Raw genomic sequence first — 21,283 nt, forward strand, 5'->3', positions numbered from 1 at the left:
CATAGCTACACCTCCTTGTTTACATTTGTTTGGCAGTTTGTCTTCCGTCCTTTAACATTCAGGGTTTTTTTTAGTGTCTTTCCTAGATGAGTTTGTTTCTTAGCCACAACATACAATTTTGTTCTTGTTTGTTAAATCTGTCAATTAGTCTGCAACTTCCTCGTGGTGAATTCAAGCTAGTTACTCTTAAGTTTTTTATAGAAAGGGTTGGCATTTCCTAAAAATTTATTAGGCGATGGTCTAGCTTTCTGTATTATTGATTGACCAGAACCTAAAGGAATAAAGATCCCAAATGGAGAAGTGTTGAGAGAGGAGTGCCACCAATGCAAATACAAGGAAGACAGAAAGCTGGGATCAGGAGGTCTTCCTGAGTTGATGACTCATGACAGCATGTTTATTGAGAAAGTACAGCATCTTCTATACTTTTTTCAGGAGAAATAGGACAGAATCATCAGAAAGCTATCACATGGTAGGAAAATATAGCAGGAACTAATCAAACAATATTATGCAAAGAGTTCACAGAATGTCTCAACTATGTCACACACCAATTACAATGAAGCCTTTGAACTCACATGCCCCATCCCAGGACAAGATGCTGCCAAGTCTGGTACTGGAAAAGGTCACAGAACTAGCTCTGCATTTGCCTTTCATCAAGGCCTCCAAGAAAGGCTTGGACTGGTCTGACTCCCAGCAGTTGATGCTTATTTTCTTCCTCCAGTATTAATTTTGAGGGTTTGCTGAGTTGCAGCGTTGCATATGGTTGTTTCTATTCCAAGTGCAGTTTGTTTATCTGTGGTACTGACTAAGGGTATGCATGCACATGCTCACATGGGGAAAGCCACCTTTCATTTTCCTCCTTGCAAATCATTTCACTAAGAATGTTTCTGCAGTGCCTGCTTGGTTGTCATTAATTACCTTAACTTGTAATTGTATTGGACTACTCTCATTTCTCCATCGATTTGGAAAAATAAATTTACTGGCTATAACATTTTTTCTAACACATATATATTCAAAGCTTGACATATTTCATTTGATGTTCTTCTGGCTTTTATGGTTGCTGGAAAAAAGTCTGTGGAAATTCTGACATTGCTGTCTTGTGTGTGAGTGGTTGCCCTTTTCCTTGTTCCTTTTAGGACTCCATCTTTACTTGTATTTTGGCATACTGACTATAACATGTCACAGAATATTTCTATTTTTATTATGTGGTTTTGGAGTTCTCTATGCCTCTTGAAATAGTATGTCTGCCTTCTGTACATTTGGGATGTTTTCTGCTTTAATTTACTTAGTGGGCTATCTAGTTCATTATATTTACTTGTTCTTTTTCTATACCACAAATTCTCAGGGCTGGCCTGTTGGACATATCCCAGAGCCTATTAGAATATGATGCGTTTGTTCCTCTTCTTAGAGGAATGTCTCTATGGCATTCAGCTATTAGGACTAATGAAACTGGTGTATTGAATGAATTGCTAAAGTTGTCATGGTTGTATGCAAAGGACTGAAGGTAGATCTGGATACTAAGAACCAAGGTGACCAGCTGACACCAAAACCTTGGTCTTTATTGTTATTTTTTTATTGCTTTATAAATAATACCATTCAAAATGTCCACTTGCTTCCCTCCTCCCATTTTCATCCCGCTTCCCATTCACCCTTCCCTCTCCCCCTCCAGTCCTAAGAGTGAAGGGTACCCTGCTCTGTGGGAAGTCCAAGGTCCTTCCCTTTCCATCCAGGCTTAGGAATGTGTGCATTCAAATAAACTATGATCCAAAAAAGCCGGTACATACAGTAGAGACAAATCCCAGTGCCATTATCATTGGCTTCTCAGATCGTCCCAGTTGTCAGCCACATTTGGAGGGTCCAGTTTGATCACATGCTCATTCAGTCCCAGTCCAGCTGGCTTTGGTGAGCTCCCATTAGATCAGGAACACTGTCTCAGTGGGTGGACCAACCCCTCACTGTCCTGACTTCCTTGCTCATATTGTCCCTCCTTCTGATCTTCAACTGGACCTTGGGAGCTCAGTTCAGTGCTCTGATGTGGGTCTTTGTCCCTATCTCTCTCTGTTGCCGGATGAGGGTTCTATGATGATATTCAAGATAGTCGTGAGTCTGACTATGGGACAAGGTCAGTTCAGGCTCCCTCTCCTTCACTGCCCATGGTCCTAGCTGGGGACATCCCCATGGACACCTTGGAACCCCTCTAGAGCCAAGTCTCTTGCCAGCCCCAAAATGGCTCCCTAATTAAGATATCTTCTTCCCTGCTCCCATATCAGTCCTTCCTCCAGCTCACCCATCACACTCCCCCAAGGTCTCCACAACCCTTTCCTTCTCCCTTCTCTTTCCCCCTCCCCTTCCCCTAGCCCCACCTCCACCCCATGCTCCCAACTTTTTCCTGGTGATATTGTCTGCTTCCAGTTTCGAGGTGGATTTATATATGTTTTTCTTTGGGTTCACCTTATTACTTAAATTTTCTAGGATTGTGAACTATAGGCTCAATGTCCTTTATTTTTGGCTAGAATCCACTAATGAATGAGTATATACCATATTTATCTTGTTGGGTCTAAGCTATTTCACACAGGATAGTGTTTTCTATTCCCATCCATTTACATACAGAATTCAAGATGTCATTGTTCTTTACCACTGAGTAGTACATTAATGTGTAGATGTGCTACACTTTCTTTATTCATTCTTCCATTGAGGGGCACCTAGGTTGTTTCCAGGTTTTGGCTATTACAAATAATGCTGCTATGAACATGGTTGAACAAAGGCTTTTGTAGTATGATCGAGCATCTTTTGGGTATATTCCCAAGAGTGGTTTGCTGGATCCTGAGGTAGATTGATTCCCAATTTTCTGAGAAACCACCATACTGATTTCCAAAGTGGTTGTACAAGATTGCATTCCCACCAGCAATGGATGAGTGTTCCTGTTACTCCACATTCTCTCCAACATAGGATATCATTGGTGTTTTTGATTTTAGCCATTCTGACAGGTGTAAGATATCTCATAGTTGTTTTGATTTGCATTTCTCTGATAGCTAAGGAAGTTGTCCTTATGTATATTTTGGCCATTTGAGATTCCTCTGTTGACAATTCTCTGTTTAGTTCAGTACATCATTTTTTTAATTGGCTTATTTAGAATTTTAATGTCTAGCTTCTTGAGATATTTATATATTTTGGAGATCAAACCTTTGTCTGATGTGGGGATAGTGAAGATATTCTCCCATTCAGTAGGTTGCCTTTTTGTCTAAATAACTGTGTCCTTTGCTTTACAGAAGCTTCTCAGTTTCAGGAGGTCCCATTTATTTATTATTGCTCTATTGTCTGTGCTACTGGAGTTATATATAGGAAGTGGTCTCCTGTGCCCATGCATTGAATGCTACTTGCCACTTTCTCCTCTATCAGGTTCATTGTGGTCAGGTTTATATTGAGGTCTTTAATCCATTTGGACTTGAGTTTTGTGCATGGGGATAATTTTGGATTTATTTTCATTCTCCCATAGGTTGACATCCAGTTATGCCAGCACCATTTGTTAAAGATGCTTTCTTTCTTCCATTATATAATTTTAGCTTATTTGTCAAAAACTAGGTGTTCATAGGTTTGTAGATTAATACACAGGTCTTCTATTTGATTCCATTGGTCAACGTCTCTGTTTTTATGCCAATACCAAGCAGTTTTCATTACTGTAGCTCTGTAATAGAGTTTGAAGTCAGAGATGGTAATGCCTCCAGAAGTTCCTTTATTATATAGGATTGTTTTCGCTATCCTGGGTTTTTTGTTTTTCCATATAAAGTTGATTATTGTCTTCTCAAGGTCTGTGAAGAATTTTGATGGGGTTTTGATGGGGATTGCAATGAATCTATAGATTGCCTTTGGTAGAACTGCCATTTTACTATGTTGATCCTACCAATCCAAGAGCATGGGAGATCCTTCCACTTTCTGGTATACTCTTCAATTTCTTTCTCAAAACTTAAACCTTAAAGTTCTTGTCAAATAGATCTTTCGCTTCCTTGGTTAGTGTTACCCCAAGATACTTTATGCTATTTGTGGCTATCATGAAAGGTGATGTTTCTCTGATTTCCTTCTCCACTTCTCTATCCTTTGTGTATAGGAGGGCTACTGATTTTTTTGAGTTGATCTTGTATCTTGCCACATCACTGAAGCTATTTATCAGCTGTAGATCTCTGGGGAAATTTTTGGGGTCACTTCTGTATACTATCATATCATCTGCAAATAACAAAAGTTTGACTTCTTCCTTGCCAATTTGAATCCCCTTGATCTCCTTATGTTGTCTTATTGCTATTGCTAGAACTTCAAGCACTATATTGAAGAGATATGGCGAGAGTGGACAGCCTTGTCTTGTTCCTGATTTTAGTGGAATGGCTTTAAGTTTCTCTCCATTTAATTTGATGTTAGCTGTCGGCTTGCTGTATACTGCTTTTATTATATTTAGATATGATTCTTGTATCCCTAATCTCTCCAAGATTTTTATCATAAAGGGGTGCTGAATTTGTCAAAATGCTTTTTCAGCATCTAATGAAATAAACATATGTTTTTTTTCTTTCAGTTTATTTATATGATGGATTCTATTGATAGATTTTTGTATGTTGAACCAGCCCTGCATCTCTGGGATGAAGACTTCATGATCATAATGAATAATTTTTTGATGTATTCTTGAATTTGGTTTGCCAATATTTTATTGATAATTTTTGCATCTATGTTCATGAGTGAGACTGGTTCAATCTTTCTTGGTTGAGTCTTTTGTAGTTTTGGTAACAGGGTAACTGTGTTTGGCAATGACTCTTCTGTTTCTATTACATGAAATACATTAAGGAGTATAGGTATTAGGTCTTCTTGGAAGTTCTGGTAGAATTCTGCATTAAAACCATCTGGTCCTGGGGTTTTTTTTAATTGGGAGGTTTTTTATGACAGCTTCTATACTGTTTTATAGGTCTATTTAAATTGTTCACCTGGTCTTTATTTAATTTTGGTATATGGTACTTATGTTAAAAAATGTCCATTTCTTTTACATTTTCCAATCTTGTGGCATACAGACTTTTGTAGTAAGACCTAATGATTCTCTGAATTTCCTCAGTGTCTGTTGTTATGTCCCCCTTTTCATTTCTGATCTTGTTAATTTGAGTGTTCTCTCCCTGCCTTTTGATTAGTTTGGATAGGGGTTTGTCAATCTTGTTGATTATCTCAAAGAACCAGCTCTTTGTTTCATTGATTCTTTGTATTGCTTTCTGTGTTTCTATTTTGTTGATGTGCCTTACCCTCTCTGTATGTGGAGGAAATGGGAGGAAGGAAGGGAGTGGGAACTTGGATTGTTATGTATAATGAAAAAAGAGTATAAATTTCCAAAGCAAAGTAATTACCAGCAACCTTAATTTATAATATACTACACATTGATTCTCATAACAATGCAGTTTGCTAAAACACAATACAGTAAATTCAGTTTTGCTAATGTTTTTTAAATTATGTTTTATGCTTCAAGGGCAAGAGCATTAGGAGTCACTGGAATTGCTACTAATGTGGGGGCAGCCCTGACTCCCCTCTTTATGATCCTCGCGGTCTACTCTGCCTCTCTGCCCTGGATCATCTATGGAGTCTTCTCCTTCCTTGGTTGCTTTATCCCTCTTCTCCTTCCTGAGACCAAGAATCAGCCTCTGCCTGACTCCATCCAAGATGTGGAAAATGAGTGAGTAACACCTCTACCTCCCATTTATGACGTGAAAACTAAAATAACATTCAGACCATCTCTCTCCCAAGCAGTCAGACATCTAGACTTTTTCCCATTTGGTCAGTTTCTCATAGGAGTCTTTCCTGTATCCATTCAAACTGTAGATACAAATCTGCTTGGATATCTTTAGAAAAAAGACCAGCTCTATGAGGATGCACCCAGAGACTTCTTGATAAAAGTAAAAAAAAAATTGGTCTTCTTCCCACTCTGCCTTCACATAAAACACATGAAGAATATGTGTTAATGTGTAACATATGTATGTATGGAGAGGCCAGCAAAGGGCCGTAGGTATTCAGTTCATACTTTTCCCATTCTGAGGATTCTATCAATGAACCCAGAGACGGGATGGAATCTAAAGAGAACCAGTGAGAATTCTGTCTCTTCTTCCCACAATACTGTGATTAGAAGCATTTGTACCCATGCCCAGTTTTTCACACTATTACCTATTATTTGAACCCAGGGCCGCCTTCTTCTGCAGGAAATACTCACTACACTGAGCCTAACCATTAACCCACGAAACAGCTATTTTTGCCTATATTTCACAAGTATGCACAAATACAAATGGCATTTCATCCTTCAGAATCAGAATAATCTATCAGACCAATGAGTGCTGGTAAGCTGTCTGAAACTGGTAGTTTCTGGAGGCTTGGGGGTCCACCATGATCAATGAATAACGTAGAAGAAATAGAACTGGACACAAGTCACAGTGCATCTGAGAGAAGGACTATTTGCTGTGAATTTCACACCATCTTGGTTTCATTAAGTATGAAATGTTCACAACAGAAAGAATGACAAGGTCAATAACAAGATTAAATATAAAAGAATGGGCAGGATTTTTAAATTTTTTATGTGTTTCCTGTGCTTTTTTCCTTCAAACCTCCTTGGAGAATATTATGACCACTAAGGTAGTAAGTAGCAAAGCTAACTCATAGAACTTTCTAGGAAATAATTGTTTTTTATTTCCCAGATTTACTCAAGTCCTTTATAGGAATCTTAGATTTTTACAAAAGCTAAGGGGTAAAGGATAAGGATAAGATTTCTCTTATGAATTCAGGAGATGCCTTTATTCTCTGTGTCATTTCAGGTCCATCTACATTTTTGATGGTATTTGTTGTGTATGTTCTAGGTGGAAAGGTTCAAGACAAGCAAAGGAGGAAGGTGCCATCATCAAAGTGACGTCATTTTAAGGAACTCTGGGAATTGCCCTCTGCTCAAAGAACAGAATAAATAAAAATGTCACTCAGAATGCAGTGTCCCTAGGATCATTCCTACATATTAGCAAGCTTTTCATTAAACACCGATACAAATATGGATTGTATTTTATACTGTTTTACTAAATTATCATTTTTTAAAAACATATTATTATTCACAGTAAGCAATGTGAAGATGCCACACAAGTGCCTGCCCTGGCTCCATGTGGTGGGGCAGTAGTTGCCACTACAATGAACAAACATATAATGGAAACATGGGAAAGATAGAGTACTTGGTGCAAAGATGGGAGAGAAAGAGAAGTGCAGCAGTTCATGTGCTGTGGATGGAAGTGGAACTGGTGATTCCACTGTGAAGAAGAGGCAGGTAGGAGGAGCCTTTTGCTGCAACCTGAAGCCAAGTTAAGCTTTGGTTCCTTGCTTTCACTGGGGTCATACTAATTTAAATAGCCTGTGATGACATCTAAGGTCATGGAGATGTCTAGGTCCTCACTGCCACCAAAGATCATGTCCTGGTCCATGGCCTTGTCAGAACCGAGATCTGATTTGATGTCTATGGCCCGTGTGCTCACCAAGGGCCACTCAGATTATCTATGGTCTGTGCTGTTGTTTGAGGTAGTTTAGTTGTCTGGAAGCCATGATACCACTGAGAACCAAATTGACCTGAGTATTCTGTACCGCCACCTATGATCATGGTGATGTTCTGATCCAGGTTGATGTTGAAGGCTATATCTGGGTCCATGGACCTATTGTAGCCATAGTCTGTGTTAATGTACATGGTCCGAGGTACCACCAAAGGCCTTACAGTTGTCCATTGTCTGTCCTATCCCCTGAAACCATGGTTACATCCAGGTCCTTTGGGTCTGTGGTCCTACTGCTTCTGGTGTCTATATTGATTACTGAGTCCTGGGTTGCACTAGGGCCACTCAGATGTCTATGGTCTAGGCTGCCTTGAGGATGTCTGGGTCTAAGGTACCACCGAGGGTCATGGGTTCGTATCTCAGCCGGAGTCTGTGTTTATATCTATGGTCTGTGTTTCACCAAAGTTTACATTCACCATCCGTGCTGTCACCTGAAGCCATGCTGATATCCCAGCACCATACTTAGGTGACTCCATTCCCACTTGCTGTAGGAATACTAGTTAGTCCCACTCCTCACCAGCTGCACTACTCAAGAGAGCTGTTCCAACCTTTTGCCTGGGAAGTGTGGGAGAGCTGTCCCTGATGGTGTGAGCCTGGGAAAGCTTGCCACAACCTTTGTAGGCACTCTGGTGGCTTGGGCTTGGAAGAGATGTCCACCCTCTGCTGGCCACCTATGGCAGGTGGGAGAGCTGGTCCTGAAAGTGGGATAGCTGGTCTCATCCCTTACCAGTTGCAACATCAGGAGAGGAGACCCCACTTCTCCCCTGGGCAACAGAGTAGAGCTGGCCCTGGTGACAATGTTGCCAGTGAGCTGGCCCTGAGAATATGAACTCAGGAAAGCTAGTCTCACACCTCACCAGAGCAATATGGGACACCTGGCCTGGAAGTCACAAGAGCTGATAAGCTGGCCCTGCCCTTTGCTAGCTCTATCACTCCGTGGAGTGGCCCCATGCCTTACATGAGAAGCACAGTGAGTTGGACATGGTAGCACGGGCACAGGACAGCAGCCTGAGGGTGTGACACTGGGAGAGATAGTCCTGTCCATTGTTGGCTGTGGCCTCTGGTGAACTGGTCCTGCCCCTACCTGGCACAATGCTGGAAAGTTGGCTCTTGCAGGGTATGTGAGGGGCAAAATGGGAGTGCTGGCGCTGGTTCATGAGTTCAGGAGTGCATGTGGACTGATCAATTCGGCTACCATCCAGGAACATATCCAAAGTATTGATCTGGCCCACCCCAATATCTACCCTCTCTATGAACTGCTGGAGCATGTGAAGGGGCCAGCACAACAGAATCAAAGCTACAGAATGTCCATGACACAGGGAAACAACGGGATACCTGAGAGGAATCCTGGTGAGAATCCAAAATTGGTTAGTGTAGTAGGGGTCTCAAGCCAGCCAAATGAATCATTGCCATGAACATTTGCAAGTAAAGCTATTAGGGTAAAAGTGTATCCTGTGTCAGAAAATGTGGCACATTGCAGTTTTCACAGGAACTTTGTTTGTCTACTTATATGCTTGCTTGCTTGTTTTTGTTTGTTTAATTTTTTGGTTGGTGTTGGGTGTGTGGCAGAGGGTAGATAGAGAGGGATGGGAGATGGCTAGGATTGGGGTGCATTATATAAAATTCTCAAAGGATAAATAGAAAGTTTTTTTTAAAAGAAATAGTGTGAAGAAAGCAACAATATATTAAAGGAAATTTTACAGAGTATTTTTACAGCCAAAGATGATTGCCAAGTTTCTAAACAGTATGGTGGTGACCATCTTAGCTCTGATGTAGGGCCTCAGAAAGATTGTTATGACTGACCCTTCCCTTGGTTTCTGGTCCTGGCCATTTGGCATAGTATTTAAGGGTTGAAAACAACAGAAGGATTTCTGGAGTAAAGATATTCATTTCTAGTGGCCAGTAATGTATGTGGGAAAAGGAAGGTGAGGAGGAATAGGAGGGTAATAAAGAAGAAGAGGAGAAGGAAAAGAGGAAAATGACAGGAATATAAAATTGGAATGAATCCAAGAACCAAATACTCCTTTGAAAGGTCAACCCCAGTAACCTTATACCACAAAATACACCCCTATGGTGATTTGAATTAAAATGCTCCCCAAAGTGGCATTTTAGAATGTTTGGCTCTGTGGGAGTAGGTGTGGTATTGCTGGAGGAAGTGTGTCACAGCAAAAAGGGGCATTTCATATTAGTCACAGGAAAAATTCATCAAGAGGAATTCTCAATACTGAACATCTATGCCTCGAATGCAAGGGCACCCTCATATGTAAAAGAAACACTTCTATAGCTTCAATCACACATTAAACCCCACACTCTAATAGTGGGAGACTTCAACAGGGCACTCTCACCACTGGACAGAATGGTCAGACAGAAAATTACCAGAGAAATAAGGGAATTAACAGATGTTATGGCTCAAATGGACTTAGCAGACATCTATAGAACATTCCATGCAAACATAAAAGAACATACATTTTTCTCAACACCTCATGGAACATTCGCAAAAATTGACCACATACTAGGTAAAAAAAAAAAAAAAGCAAATCTCCACAGATACAAAAAAAAGCCTGGATTAACCCCATGTATCTTATCGGATCACCATGTCTTAAATTAGAATTCAACAGCAACACTAATTCCAGAAAGCCCACAAACACATGGAAATAAACGATCCTAACCTGAATCATCAATAGGTCAAGGAAGAAACAAAGGAAGAAATTAAAGACTTCCTAAAATTCAACGAAAATGAGCACACAACATACCCAAATTTATGGGAAACAATGAAAGCAGTGTTAAGAGAAAAGTTCACAGCATTAAATGCCTACATAAAGAAGCTGAAAAATCCCTCACCAGTGAGTTAACAGATCATTTGAAAACTAGAACGAAAAGGAACAAACTCACCCAGGAGAAATAGATGGCAGGAAATAATTAAATTGAGAGCTGAAATCAACAAAGTAGAAACAAAGAAAACAATACAAAGAATCAAAGAGACAAAAGAGTTGGTTCTTTGAGAAAATCAACAGAATAGACAAACCTCTATATAAACTATTCAAAATGCAAGGAGAGAATATCCAAGTTCACAAAATCAGAAATGAAAAAGGGGACATAACAACAGACACAGAGGAAATCCAGAGAATCATTAAGTCATATTTTGGAAACCTGTACTTCACAAAATTAGAAAAGTTAAAGGAAATGAATAACTTTCTGAATAAATATCACTTACCAAAATTAAATCAAGACCAGATAAGCAAATTAAATAGACCTATAACTGCTAAAGAAATAGAAACAGTTATCAAAAGTCTCACAACCAAAAACAGCCCAGGACCAGATGGTTTCAGGTCAGAATTCTACAAGATTTTCAAAGAAGAACTAATACCAATACTCCTCAAATTGTTTCACACAATGGAAACAGAAGGACGCCAAACTCTTTTTATGAGGCTACAATTACCCTGACACCCAAAACACATAAAGACATTACTAAGAAACAGAATTACAGTCCAATATCACTTATGAATATTGATGCAAAAATAGTCAGTAAAATGAGCAAGAGAGTCAGGATGACGAGGGGTGTGCCCACCCACTGAGACGGTGGGGCTGATCTAATGGGAGCTCACCAAAGTCAGCTGGACTGGGACTGATGGAGCACGTAATCAAACCGGACTCTCTGAAGGTGGCGAACAAGGAGGGCTGATTGAGAAGCCGAGGACAATGGCACTGGGTTTTGATCCTACCGCATGTTCTGGCTTTGTGGGAGCCTAGCCAGTTTGGATGTTCACCTTCCTAGACCTGGATGGAGTGGGGAGGACTTTGGACTTTCCACAGGGCAGGGAACCCTGACTGCTCTTTGGACTGGAGAGGGAGGGGAAGAGGAGTGGGGGGAGGGGGAGAGGAGTGGGAGGAGGGGGAAGGAAATGGGAGGCTGGAAAGAGGCAGAAATTTTTTTTCAATAAAAGAAAAAAGAACAGAACCCTGCCCCCATTCTATATGTTTTTCTTACCACCTATATGATTATCATCATTGTGGATGAGCTGTCATTTCTCCTTTCCAAGAGGTTCCTTCTCTTCAAACTGAACCTTTATTAATTTTGATGGCATCCACAGGTTTCTTCTCCTGTGGAAACAAGAGCAAAACCCCTTCCCCAATGCAGCACATCTCCTGGCTTTCATTGCAAGGTCAGCACACCCTTGAAATAAACCAGTTGATTTAATTCATCAGACTTTTCCATTATCCAACGTCTCTCTGCTGCTGTTGTCCCTTTCTCATTAGCGTTAAGAAAATTCAAGGTTAATAAAGCATTACATAATCTATTTCTGGGGGTATTTTTCACCCCTTTCTGTTTGTTTAGCATATCCTTTATAGTTCGAGTTGATCTTTCTATAACTGCCTGACCTGTAGGAGTGTATGGTATACCTGTAACATGCTTAATATTATAATAAGCAAAAAACCATTTTATTTTCCTAAAGATATAAGCTGGAGCATTATCTGTCTTTATTTGTGCAGGTATACCCATGATGGCCATTACTTCTAATAAATGGGTGATTACTGAATCAGCTTTTTCTGAGCTTAAAGCAGTTGCCCACTGAAAACCTGAATAAGTGTCAATGGTGTGATATACATATTTTAATTTGGGCACCAAGTGTTGGAGAATTAGGTCAGTACGATAAATAACCAGACCAGCTCAAGAATGGCAATTATATTTTAATAGTTGAAAAAGGAAACTCATGCTACAAGAGTGGGAGGTCCAACATCCTATATGTCCAGCGGGCACAGCACAGAGAGAGAGAAGGGTGCACCTGGATCTCCCAGTATTTCTACTTGGGCCCCAGGTAGCCACACCCTAATTAGATGTGATTGGTTGATAGTTTCCCCATACCTGGTTTACCTGTCCATTGATGAGAGAGGAGTGTTGAAATCTCCTACTATTAGTGTGTGGGGTTTGATGTATTCTTTGAATTCTAGTAATTTTTTTTTACATATGTGGGTGCTTTTATATTAAAGGCATAGATATTCAGGATTGAGACTTCATCCAGATGAATTGTTTCTGTTGTGAGTATAATGTGTCCTTCTCCATCTTTTCTGATTGATTTTATTTTTAAATCAATTTTGTTAGATATTAGTATAGCCACACCCGCTTGTTTCTTAGGCCCATTTTCTTGGAAAACCTTTCCCCAACCCTTTTCTCTGAGGTAGTGTCTGTCTTTGAGGTTGAGGTGTGTTTCTTGTAAACTCAGAATGTTGGATCCTGTTTTCATATCCATTCTCTAAACCTGTGCCTTTTTATAGGTGAATTGAGTCCATTAGTTGTTAACTCCGGTTATTTTTTTTTTCATGGTAGTGTTTGTGTGTTTCCCTTCTCTGAGTTGTGCTGGTAGAGGGTTGTCAGATGTCTGTGTCATTATGGGTGTTGTTGGCTTTCTTGGGTTGTGGTTTTCCTTCTAGTACTTTCTGTAAGGCTGGGTTTGTGGATATGTTTTGTTTAAATCTGTTTTTGTCCTGGAATATCTTGTTTTCTCCATTGATGGTGAAAGAAAGCTTTGCTGGGTATGGTAGTCTGGGCTTGCATCTATGGTCTCTTAGTGTCTGCAGCACTTGTCTCTAAGACGTTCTGGCTTTCATGGGTTTCCATAGAGAAGTCAGGTGTGATTCTGATAGTTTACCTTTATATGTTACTTGATCTTTTTCCTTTGTAGCTCTTAATTTTCTTTCTTATTCTGTATGTTTTGTGTTTTGATCATTATATGGCGAGGGGATTTTTTTTGACCCACTCTATTTGGTGTTCTGTATGCTTCTTGTACCTTCATATGGATATCCTTATTTGGGTTGGGAAAGTTTTCTTCTGTAATTTTGTTGAATATATATTTGGGGCTTTTGAGCTGGAATTCTTCTCCTTCTTCTACCCTTATTATTCTTAGTTTTGGTCTTTTCATGGTGTCCCTGATGTCCTGCATGTTTTGTGTTAAGAATTTGTTAGATTTGCTGTTTTCTTTGCTCAATGAGTTCATTTCCTTTATAGTATCATTAGTGCCTGAAATTCTTTCTTGTCTCTTCTGTATTCTGTTGGTTATACTTGTCTCTGTAGTTCCTGTTCATTTACCCAGATTTTCTGTATCCAGCCATCCCTCATTTTGTGTTTTCTTTATTACCTCTATTTCGGTCTTCAAGTCTTGAACTGTTTTCTTTACCTGTTTGATTGTGTTTTCTTGGTTTTCTTGGGTATCTTTGAGGGATTTATTAATTTCTTCTAACGTTATGTTTGTCTTCTCTTCCATTTCTTTAAGGGAGTTTTTCACATCCTGTTTAAGGGTCTCTATCATTTTCATAATGTTACGTTTAAGATGATTTCTTCTACTTCTTCTGGATTAGGGTCTTCAAGTCTTCCTGTTGTGTGTTTGCTGGATTCTGGTGTAATCATGTTGCTTTTCAGGTTGTTGAAGGAATTCTTGCACTGGTGCTTGCCCATCTCTTCTTTGAAATGAGGCCAGGAAAGTCTGGGCATCTTGGTCCCATCTTTGCTGTAGCTGACTGTGTACTTGGGGGTGTTTCTTGGTCTACCCTCTCTTAGGCCCCCTCAGCACTGGAGCTGGCTCTCAGATCCCCTCTGCCCTGAAGCAAACTGTGCTGGTAGATCTAAGGACCCCGCAGATGGAAAGGAGTGCCTGGGAGCAAGATGGGGTGTGGTAAATAGAGAAAGCCAGTAGCCAGGGAAATGCCCCGCTGGATGGCCAGAAATGTTTAGGGAATTGGAGGGGCCCTGTACTCCATTCTGGGACCATCCCGCCTGGAGGGCACACATTTACCCCTCTGGATGGATCTCCTCAGTACAGGAGCAGGGCCTCTTGCTGGATCAAGGACCTCGCAAAGAAAAGGGCCGGCTTGGAGGGAGCAGGGTTGTGTGAAACAAAGAAGCCCCTGTGGCAGGAACACTCACCACTGGCTCCCCAGACCCTCAGCCTCGAAGCAGGCTGAGCTGGGAGATCGTAGGACCACGCAGATGGAAAGGAGTTCTTGGGGGCAAGATGCAATGGGGTAAATAGTGAAAGCCCCACCTGAATGGCCAGAAACATTTAGGGAATTGGAGGGGGCCTGTACTCCATTCTGGAACCATACGGCCAGTCAGGCACACACTTACCCTTCTGGATGGATCTCCCTAAATTTATTCTTGAATAGACTTTTAAAGATCTAAGATCTAATACCTATCAATCATTCAATTATAGCAAAAAATGTAAAATTTTATATCATGAGGTACATTGCCTAGGAAAACAGGAAATGATCAGCCATTCAGTGCACCTGTATTCTTAGAATGTAGACCTGGAGCTACATTGGTCTGTCCCCCTCATATGGATACAGATTTTACTGGAGGTCATAGAACTTGAATGTGATAGATGTTTCTCCAAATAATTTCCAAATATCTTGTTACCTTGTAGGGAATATTTGTTTATCCTATGTCCCTTAAGAACTTCTGAATACATTTTCCCTAATTAAATCACTCAGAGGAATGATGATGCCAATGAAACTTAGTCTTCCAGACCCAACAGTACTAACACATATGTGAGCTCACAGAGATTGTGACAAATGCATTTCTTATGTCCTGATTTAATCTCAGGATTGCCAAACATAGAGGAGGAAAAATATTGGCACAGACATTAACAGCTGGAGGTGGTGCCAGTTTTGTAATACAAATGCCAGGCCTGACATTAGTATGAGTCCAAAGTTTGAGCACATAATGTCAATGTTGTCACCAATGTTTTAAACTTAGGGCTTGTCCATTCTATCACTGAAAGAAAGAAAAATAAATCTTGATTTCTACCAAGGTTGGGAAGGACATTCACATCAAACAAAACCTTGAACAATGTCTGTAAAAATCTCTGACTTACTGAGCAAAACACTACTTGTGTATATGGGTAAGACACAAGCCCCTTTGAGAAAGCAAGCTAAGCAGTAGATGAGGAAGGTGGGAGCCCCAGCTGCACAGGCCCCACTGATGGCATCAGCAGTAAAACACCCGTGAAGACTAACCTCCTCCCAAACCCGAGGAAAAGACAAAGATCACATCAGGGAACAAAACATTTGTTGAAGACAACAAACAGGAAGCATTTGTATAACAAACAGGAAGCATTTGTATAATCCCTATGGTTGACTTTTCTCTTTTTTCTAAATCACATCTGCCATATTCTCTTAACCTTTGTTGAACCTCTTACATATACAATAAGAGTTAGTACTGTGTCAGCACAACACAAAAACTTTTAAACATTAACTAAAATATCTATTTGTGATTATTGATCTCTAAGGTCAAAGGCGCACTTAGAGGAACAAATCTGCAATGACTTTTCTAGAGCGAGTGGGTTGTAGCTGATGAAAAAACTCACATGCAGAGACAGCTACAAAGCAGACACTCACCTGTCTGATAAGTGTCCAGCTAAGAAAGGTCCTATCAAATTTCCAATCATGAATATAAATTTAGACACTGAACCTAGTACCTGAGATCCACACACCAGGTCCCACTGGAAGAGATGTAAACCAGCATGTCAGCCTGTTGTGTAATTTGTTCAAAATTCTTCAATATGAGCTTCCAATCCACTAAACCCATCTTCCTCTCCAGCTTCCCATTTCATTATCACCTGACTTCTACCATCTAGTCTCAGCTTTAATACACCTCCCCTCAGGAATCTTACTCTATTCATTTAGCTGAGAGTGAGTAGTGGCTTACGACCTATGCTCAGAAGTTCTCAAATGAGTCCATAGAGTGCAACAATTCACGATACTTAAATTTTTTTTACTGGATCCTATATATCAGTGTACAGCCTTTCCATGACTCATCTGATAAACACCAAGATAGAGCCTGATAACTCTTTTTACTTTACTTATTTACTTGCAAACTTTTGGCAATACAGAGGGTGAAACTCAGTGCCCATGCATGGGTGGAATGTACTAGCAATTACCCACATTCTGGTCAACAAAGGAATGTGAATTACTGGGAGTTTCTCTTCAGTGCTCAATACTGAATCTTGGGCCTCACAAATGCTCCAGATGCATTCTGTCATGAACTACATATTTAGCTAACACTTGGGCTTTGTACAGCCTTCTAGATAATTTAACTTTGAAAACAAAGCTGGGAACTTGGATTGGTATGTATAATGAGAAAAAATAGTTTGTTTTCTTTTTTAAAAAAATAAAATAAATAAATCAAAGATGAATAATGCTGACTTGTCACAACAAATGGGCCCTTTAATTAGACACACAAGAATTTTATGTTTTACATATATTTTCTTATATTATTTAATTCATTCTTAGAAATCTCATACATGTATACAAAACACTATAACATCCAACTTTTATATTCCCTAGAACTCCCTCCAAGATGACTGAAAACATCCCTCTACAAACCCCATGTTCTTTTTCTTTTGTCCATATTATTTTCTTTGGTTAAGGTTGCCTATATGTACACTAAAGCATAGGTAACCTAGTATTGGCCATACCCCTAAAGTAAGATAATAGCCCCTCCCTTAGCAACCATCAACTACTAACAGATCTTCAGCTAGGACTGGTGCCTCCTGAATGTTGCTGCATTCTATGCTGGAATTTCGAATGGCTTAAACATGTGCTGGTCTTGTGCAAGCAATCACTGTTTCTGTGAGTTCATGTATCAGGGTGTTTCTTCCTTTTTCAAATTCTTTTTATTGCTCTTAAAATATTTAAATTAAAATATAATCATATTACTTTCATCCTTCCTTTTCCTCAGTCCAATCCTTCCCTCCAGCATCTCCCTGAAGCATGTCCGTAAAGGCTTGTGGAAATTCACTCTTAAGTAGGCTGTATTCAAAATAAAATTTAAAAGAAGGAATTTGAAAGAAGGTACAATACTTGCATTGACAATGATGCTCCCTGAAGAACCGGGATGTTAAGCAGTAATCCCAGTGCCAGGTATATATAATAATGTTACATGAGTTACTGCTCAGGGAAGCCCCACAGGTCCCCCAAACAACATAAGCTGTTACTGTTGCTCATGGTTACCTACTGTAACTAAATGTTAAGACCCTATTTCTGAAGTCACCACACACATTTGTTTGACTGACACAGAAAACATTGTCAAACCAAACTGCAAACTACTTGTTTGCTGCATTTCATAGATGCAGACATTGCTATGTAGACTGAAGGCAGAGAAAAGACATCCATGGACTTACCTAGCACTTTACCCTACATTCTACAAGACAGCACGGTCACTGATGCAATAGTACCATAACTGTATAGGAAGACAATCATTTCTAATTGCATTTGAAGCCTTCTATAGAGCAAGAAAGTCATGCCTGATACTGTAAACTCACTTAGAATCTCATGGCTTGGAAGGAGATAAGCCCTGAAGAAGAAGCTACTGTTGTTATTTTGCTAAATGGCCCTATTGTCAAATTTAATTCTCAATCCTACTCTTAATCTGAGGTCATTTTTGGAATAAAAGGATGAGAAACATAAATCTTTTTTTTTTTTTTTTTGGTTTTTTGAGACAGGGTTTCTCTGTGGTTTTGGAGCCTGTCCTGGAACTAGCTCTTGTAGACCAGGCTGGTCTCGAACTCACAGAGATCCGCCTGTCTCTGCCTCCCAAGTGCTGGGATTAAAGGCGTACGCCACCACCGCCCGGCATAAATCTTTATTTATGTTTAAATCATTAGAATTATTGAATAAAACTTTTGCACTTAATCAGGAAATAACTGAGCTCAATGAATATACACTATTTGTGCTATTGCTAAACTGTTATAATGAATTCAGTTAGGGGCTGGTATTATTGAAGCCACTTCCCTCAGTCACAGTAGTGGAGAGGAAGGTTCTTCGGTCATACATCCAGCCATTCACACAGTGCTCTGTCTGGCTTTGTCACATTGGAGAAAGTGCCATTCAAATGAAGGAGATGCCACTGTGGTTGGACAAAGCAACAACACTTCTCTGGCCTTGGGTTGGAGTCAGTGGGATGGAGATCCTCAGGAGGTCATCTTGGCTCAGGATCCCACTGTTAATGTCAGATACAGTGTCATTGTCAAGGATGTAAATCCAGCAGTGATAACCAGGCATGGCTGCAGTGAAGTTCTCCAAAAGAGTCTGAGGAGCCACCGTGACATTGCAGATTAGAAGGAAAACCATCTGAAGGATCTGGAATCTTCCCATGCTTCTGACTCAATCAAAAGATCCTGAAAGGCCATTGAGGCTGAAAGACTGTCTCCAGTGGAAAGTGGAAAGGCTTATACTTATGGGAGTACAAACATTTAAATGAAGTTCTGTTTTACAGAAACACAATAAATAGGTTTGATCTTGAGCTCTTCTCAATATGCCCGTCTTCATGACACACCAATGTCATAGAAATGTGATATGTTGTGTTCTTGGTATTAGAGCAGGACTTGTTTCCTGAAAAGTAACCCAAAAAAATCTGCCAATATTTTTTTCTGTAATCTAGTCTGTTAAACATTTATTTTCTGAGAAACTGCACTGTTCCTACGGTCAGCCTGACAATAAACCAGAGTTAATCAGTTCCACGGCATGAAGCCACAGGTACAATTTTTCAGGAGCTACAGCATGGTGTTTTCCATTTTCTATTCCTTGGGAATATTTTGTTTGGTCTTGAATTTGTTTAACAAAATTAATGAACATGATCTAGAAGTTAATGCGAAAGATTTATGGTGCAATTCTCCACTTTTGCTACATGACCTGATTTTGATCAATTCATTCCCACTGCAAATATATTGCTCAACGATGTGGGAGGCTGGCCAAAGGCAGGGCCTTAAAGTTCACCAGTGTAAAGTTCACATATATATTTGATGTTTCAGATAGTAAATGTGATCATTGCTTGTGTTCAAATATCAGAAGTACAATATGTGGAAGTTAAGTGTTGAATAGCTTACAAGTCAGTGAATAATAAAGAGGTACACAAGAAGGAATATTTTACTATTTTAAATTCATCTCTATGTGTATAATATACACACGTACACATATATGTATATACACATATATTAGCATATATACATATATGTATACACATACACATGTGAATGAGATTTCCTGAAAAGGAGTTATCACTACAGATAAAGGCTAATCAACTGATTAGACCTTCAGGTTTCTGGAGAAGATGTAATGTTGCAGCTGTAGAACCCAATCACTCTGGGCAATCTCTCACCTTCCTAATAACCATTTACTGTTCTCACTTTTGGTGAGCAAATGGCTTTCTAAACATTAAGCAAATCCTTTGGGAATACGCAAACTAATCCCTAATTTCTAATAACCAAAACCAGATACAGCCATCTGATAGCACCTGAGGCCCATCCCTGAGCTTTTTCCGCTTTTCTGTGACCCGCCTTCTAATAAAAAAAAAAAAATCCCATGCAGTTCATCTTCTGTTGGTCTGTTTTTTAAATAAATATTTAGTGTCAGGATCATGTGATTTATTTCCTTTCTTTGCTACTTAGTCACTAAGTAGTACTCAGGTATATAAGCCCCAGTAGGTTATGCAATCCCAAGTGTTCAACCATAAACACATGGACATATGAGTAACACTAGATGAACTCAGTGGGTCTCACATATGTACATATGTGTGTATATGCAATAGCAATAATTAAAGAAGAGGTCATGAATTTGAGAGGAAGTTAGGGGCATGGGAGGAACTATTCATGGGAAAGGATTAGAAATTTTTTCCATGCAATACTCCCATATGAAATTCTAAAAGCATATATATAGATAGATAGATAGATACAAATTAAAAGTAATTATTGACTATACAAGTTTGCACTTCCACCAGTAAAGAAAGTTTCCCTTACTCCACATCCTCTCCAGCATAAGCTTTCATTAGTGTTTTTTATCTTAGCCATTTTGACAGATGTAAGATGGTATCTCAGAGCTGTTTTGATTTGCATTCTCTGACAGCTAAGGATGTTGAACAATTCCTTAAGTACCTTTTGTCCATTTGAGATTCTTCTGTTGAGAATTCTCTGTTTAGAGCTATACCCCATTTTTAATTGGACTATTTGGTATTTTGATGTCTAGTTTCATGTGTTCTTTGTATATTTTAGAGATTAGCCCTCTATCGGATGTGGGGTTGGTGAAGATCTTTTCCCATTCTGTAGACTGCCGTTTTGTCTTGTTGATTTTTCCTTTGTGTTACAGAAGCTTCTCAGTTTCAGGAGGATCTATTTATTAATTGTTTCTTTCAGTGTCTGTGCTACTGGTGTTATATTCAGGAATTGGTCTCCTCTGTCAATGTGTTCAAGTGTACTTCCCACTTTCTCTTCTATCTGGTTCAGTGTGGCTGGATTTATGCTGAGGTCTTTGATCCGTTTGGACTTGTGTGGCAGTTTTTCAGAAAATTGGGTATAAATTTACCTCAAGACCCAGCAGTACCACTCTTGGACATATACCCAAAGGATGCACAATCATACCAAAAGGATATTTGTTCAACTATGTTAATTGCAACATTGTTTGTAAGAGCCACAACCTGGAAACAACATAAATGCCCCTCAACTAAATAATGGATAAAGAAAATGTATACATTTACACAATGGAGTACTACTCAGCAGATAAAAACAATGACATCTTGAAATTTGCAGGCAAATGTATAGGACTAGAAAAGTCCATCCTGAGTGAGGTAACCCAGATGCAAAAAGACAAACATGGTATATACTCACTCATAATTGAATATTAGACATAAGCAAAAGATAATCAGCCTACATTCCACA

The 21,283-nt window shown here is 39.5% G+C and overlaps 1 protein-coding gene and 1 pseudogene across 2 annotated transcripts in view; one reads left to right on the forward strand and one right to left on the reverse strand.

Moving 5' to 3' along the window:
* Positions 1-7,024, forward strand: part of LOC142851067 (solute carrier family 22 member 19-like) — a 29,315-nt gene extending 22,291 nt beyond the window's left edge. For both annotated transcript variants that reach the window (XM_075974965.1, XM_075974966.1), the window contains 2 exons: positions 5,489-5,692; positions 6,861-7,024. In XM_075974965.1, coding sequence (XP_075831080.1) covers positions 5,489-5,692; positions 6,861-6,921 — 265 coding nt within the window. In that variant the 3' untranslated portion in view covers positions 6,922-7,024. The remainder of the gene's footprint in view (positions 1-5,488; positions 5,693-6,860) is intronic.
* Positions 7,025-15,173: 8,149 nt separating this feature from the next.
* On the reverse strand, positions 15,174-18,763 carry LOC142850664 (solute carrier family 22 member 27-like; annotated as a pseudogene).
* Between the last annotated feature and the right edge of the window lie 2,520 nt (positions 18,764-21,283).

Source organism: Microtus pennsylvanicus, chromosome 5 (genome assembly GCF_037038515.1).
Source record: "Microtus pennsylvanicus isolate mMicPen1 chromosome 5, mMicPen1.hap1, whole genome shotgun sequence".
NCBI classification, from domain to species: Eukaryota; Metazoa; Chordata; class Mammalia; order Rodentia; family Cricetidae; genus Microtus; species Microtus pennsylvanicus.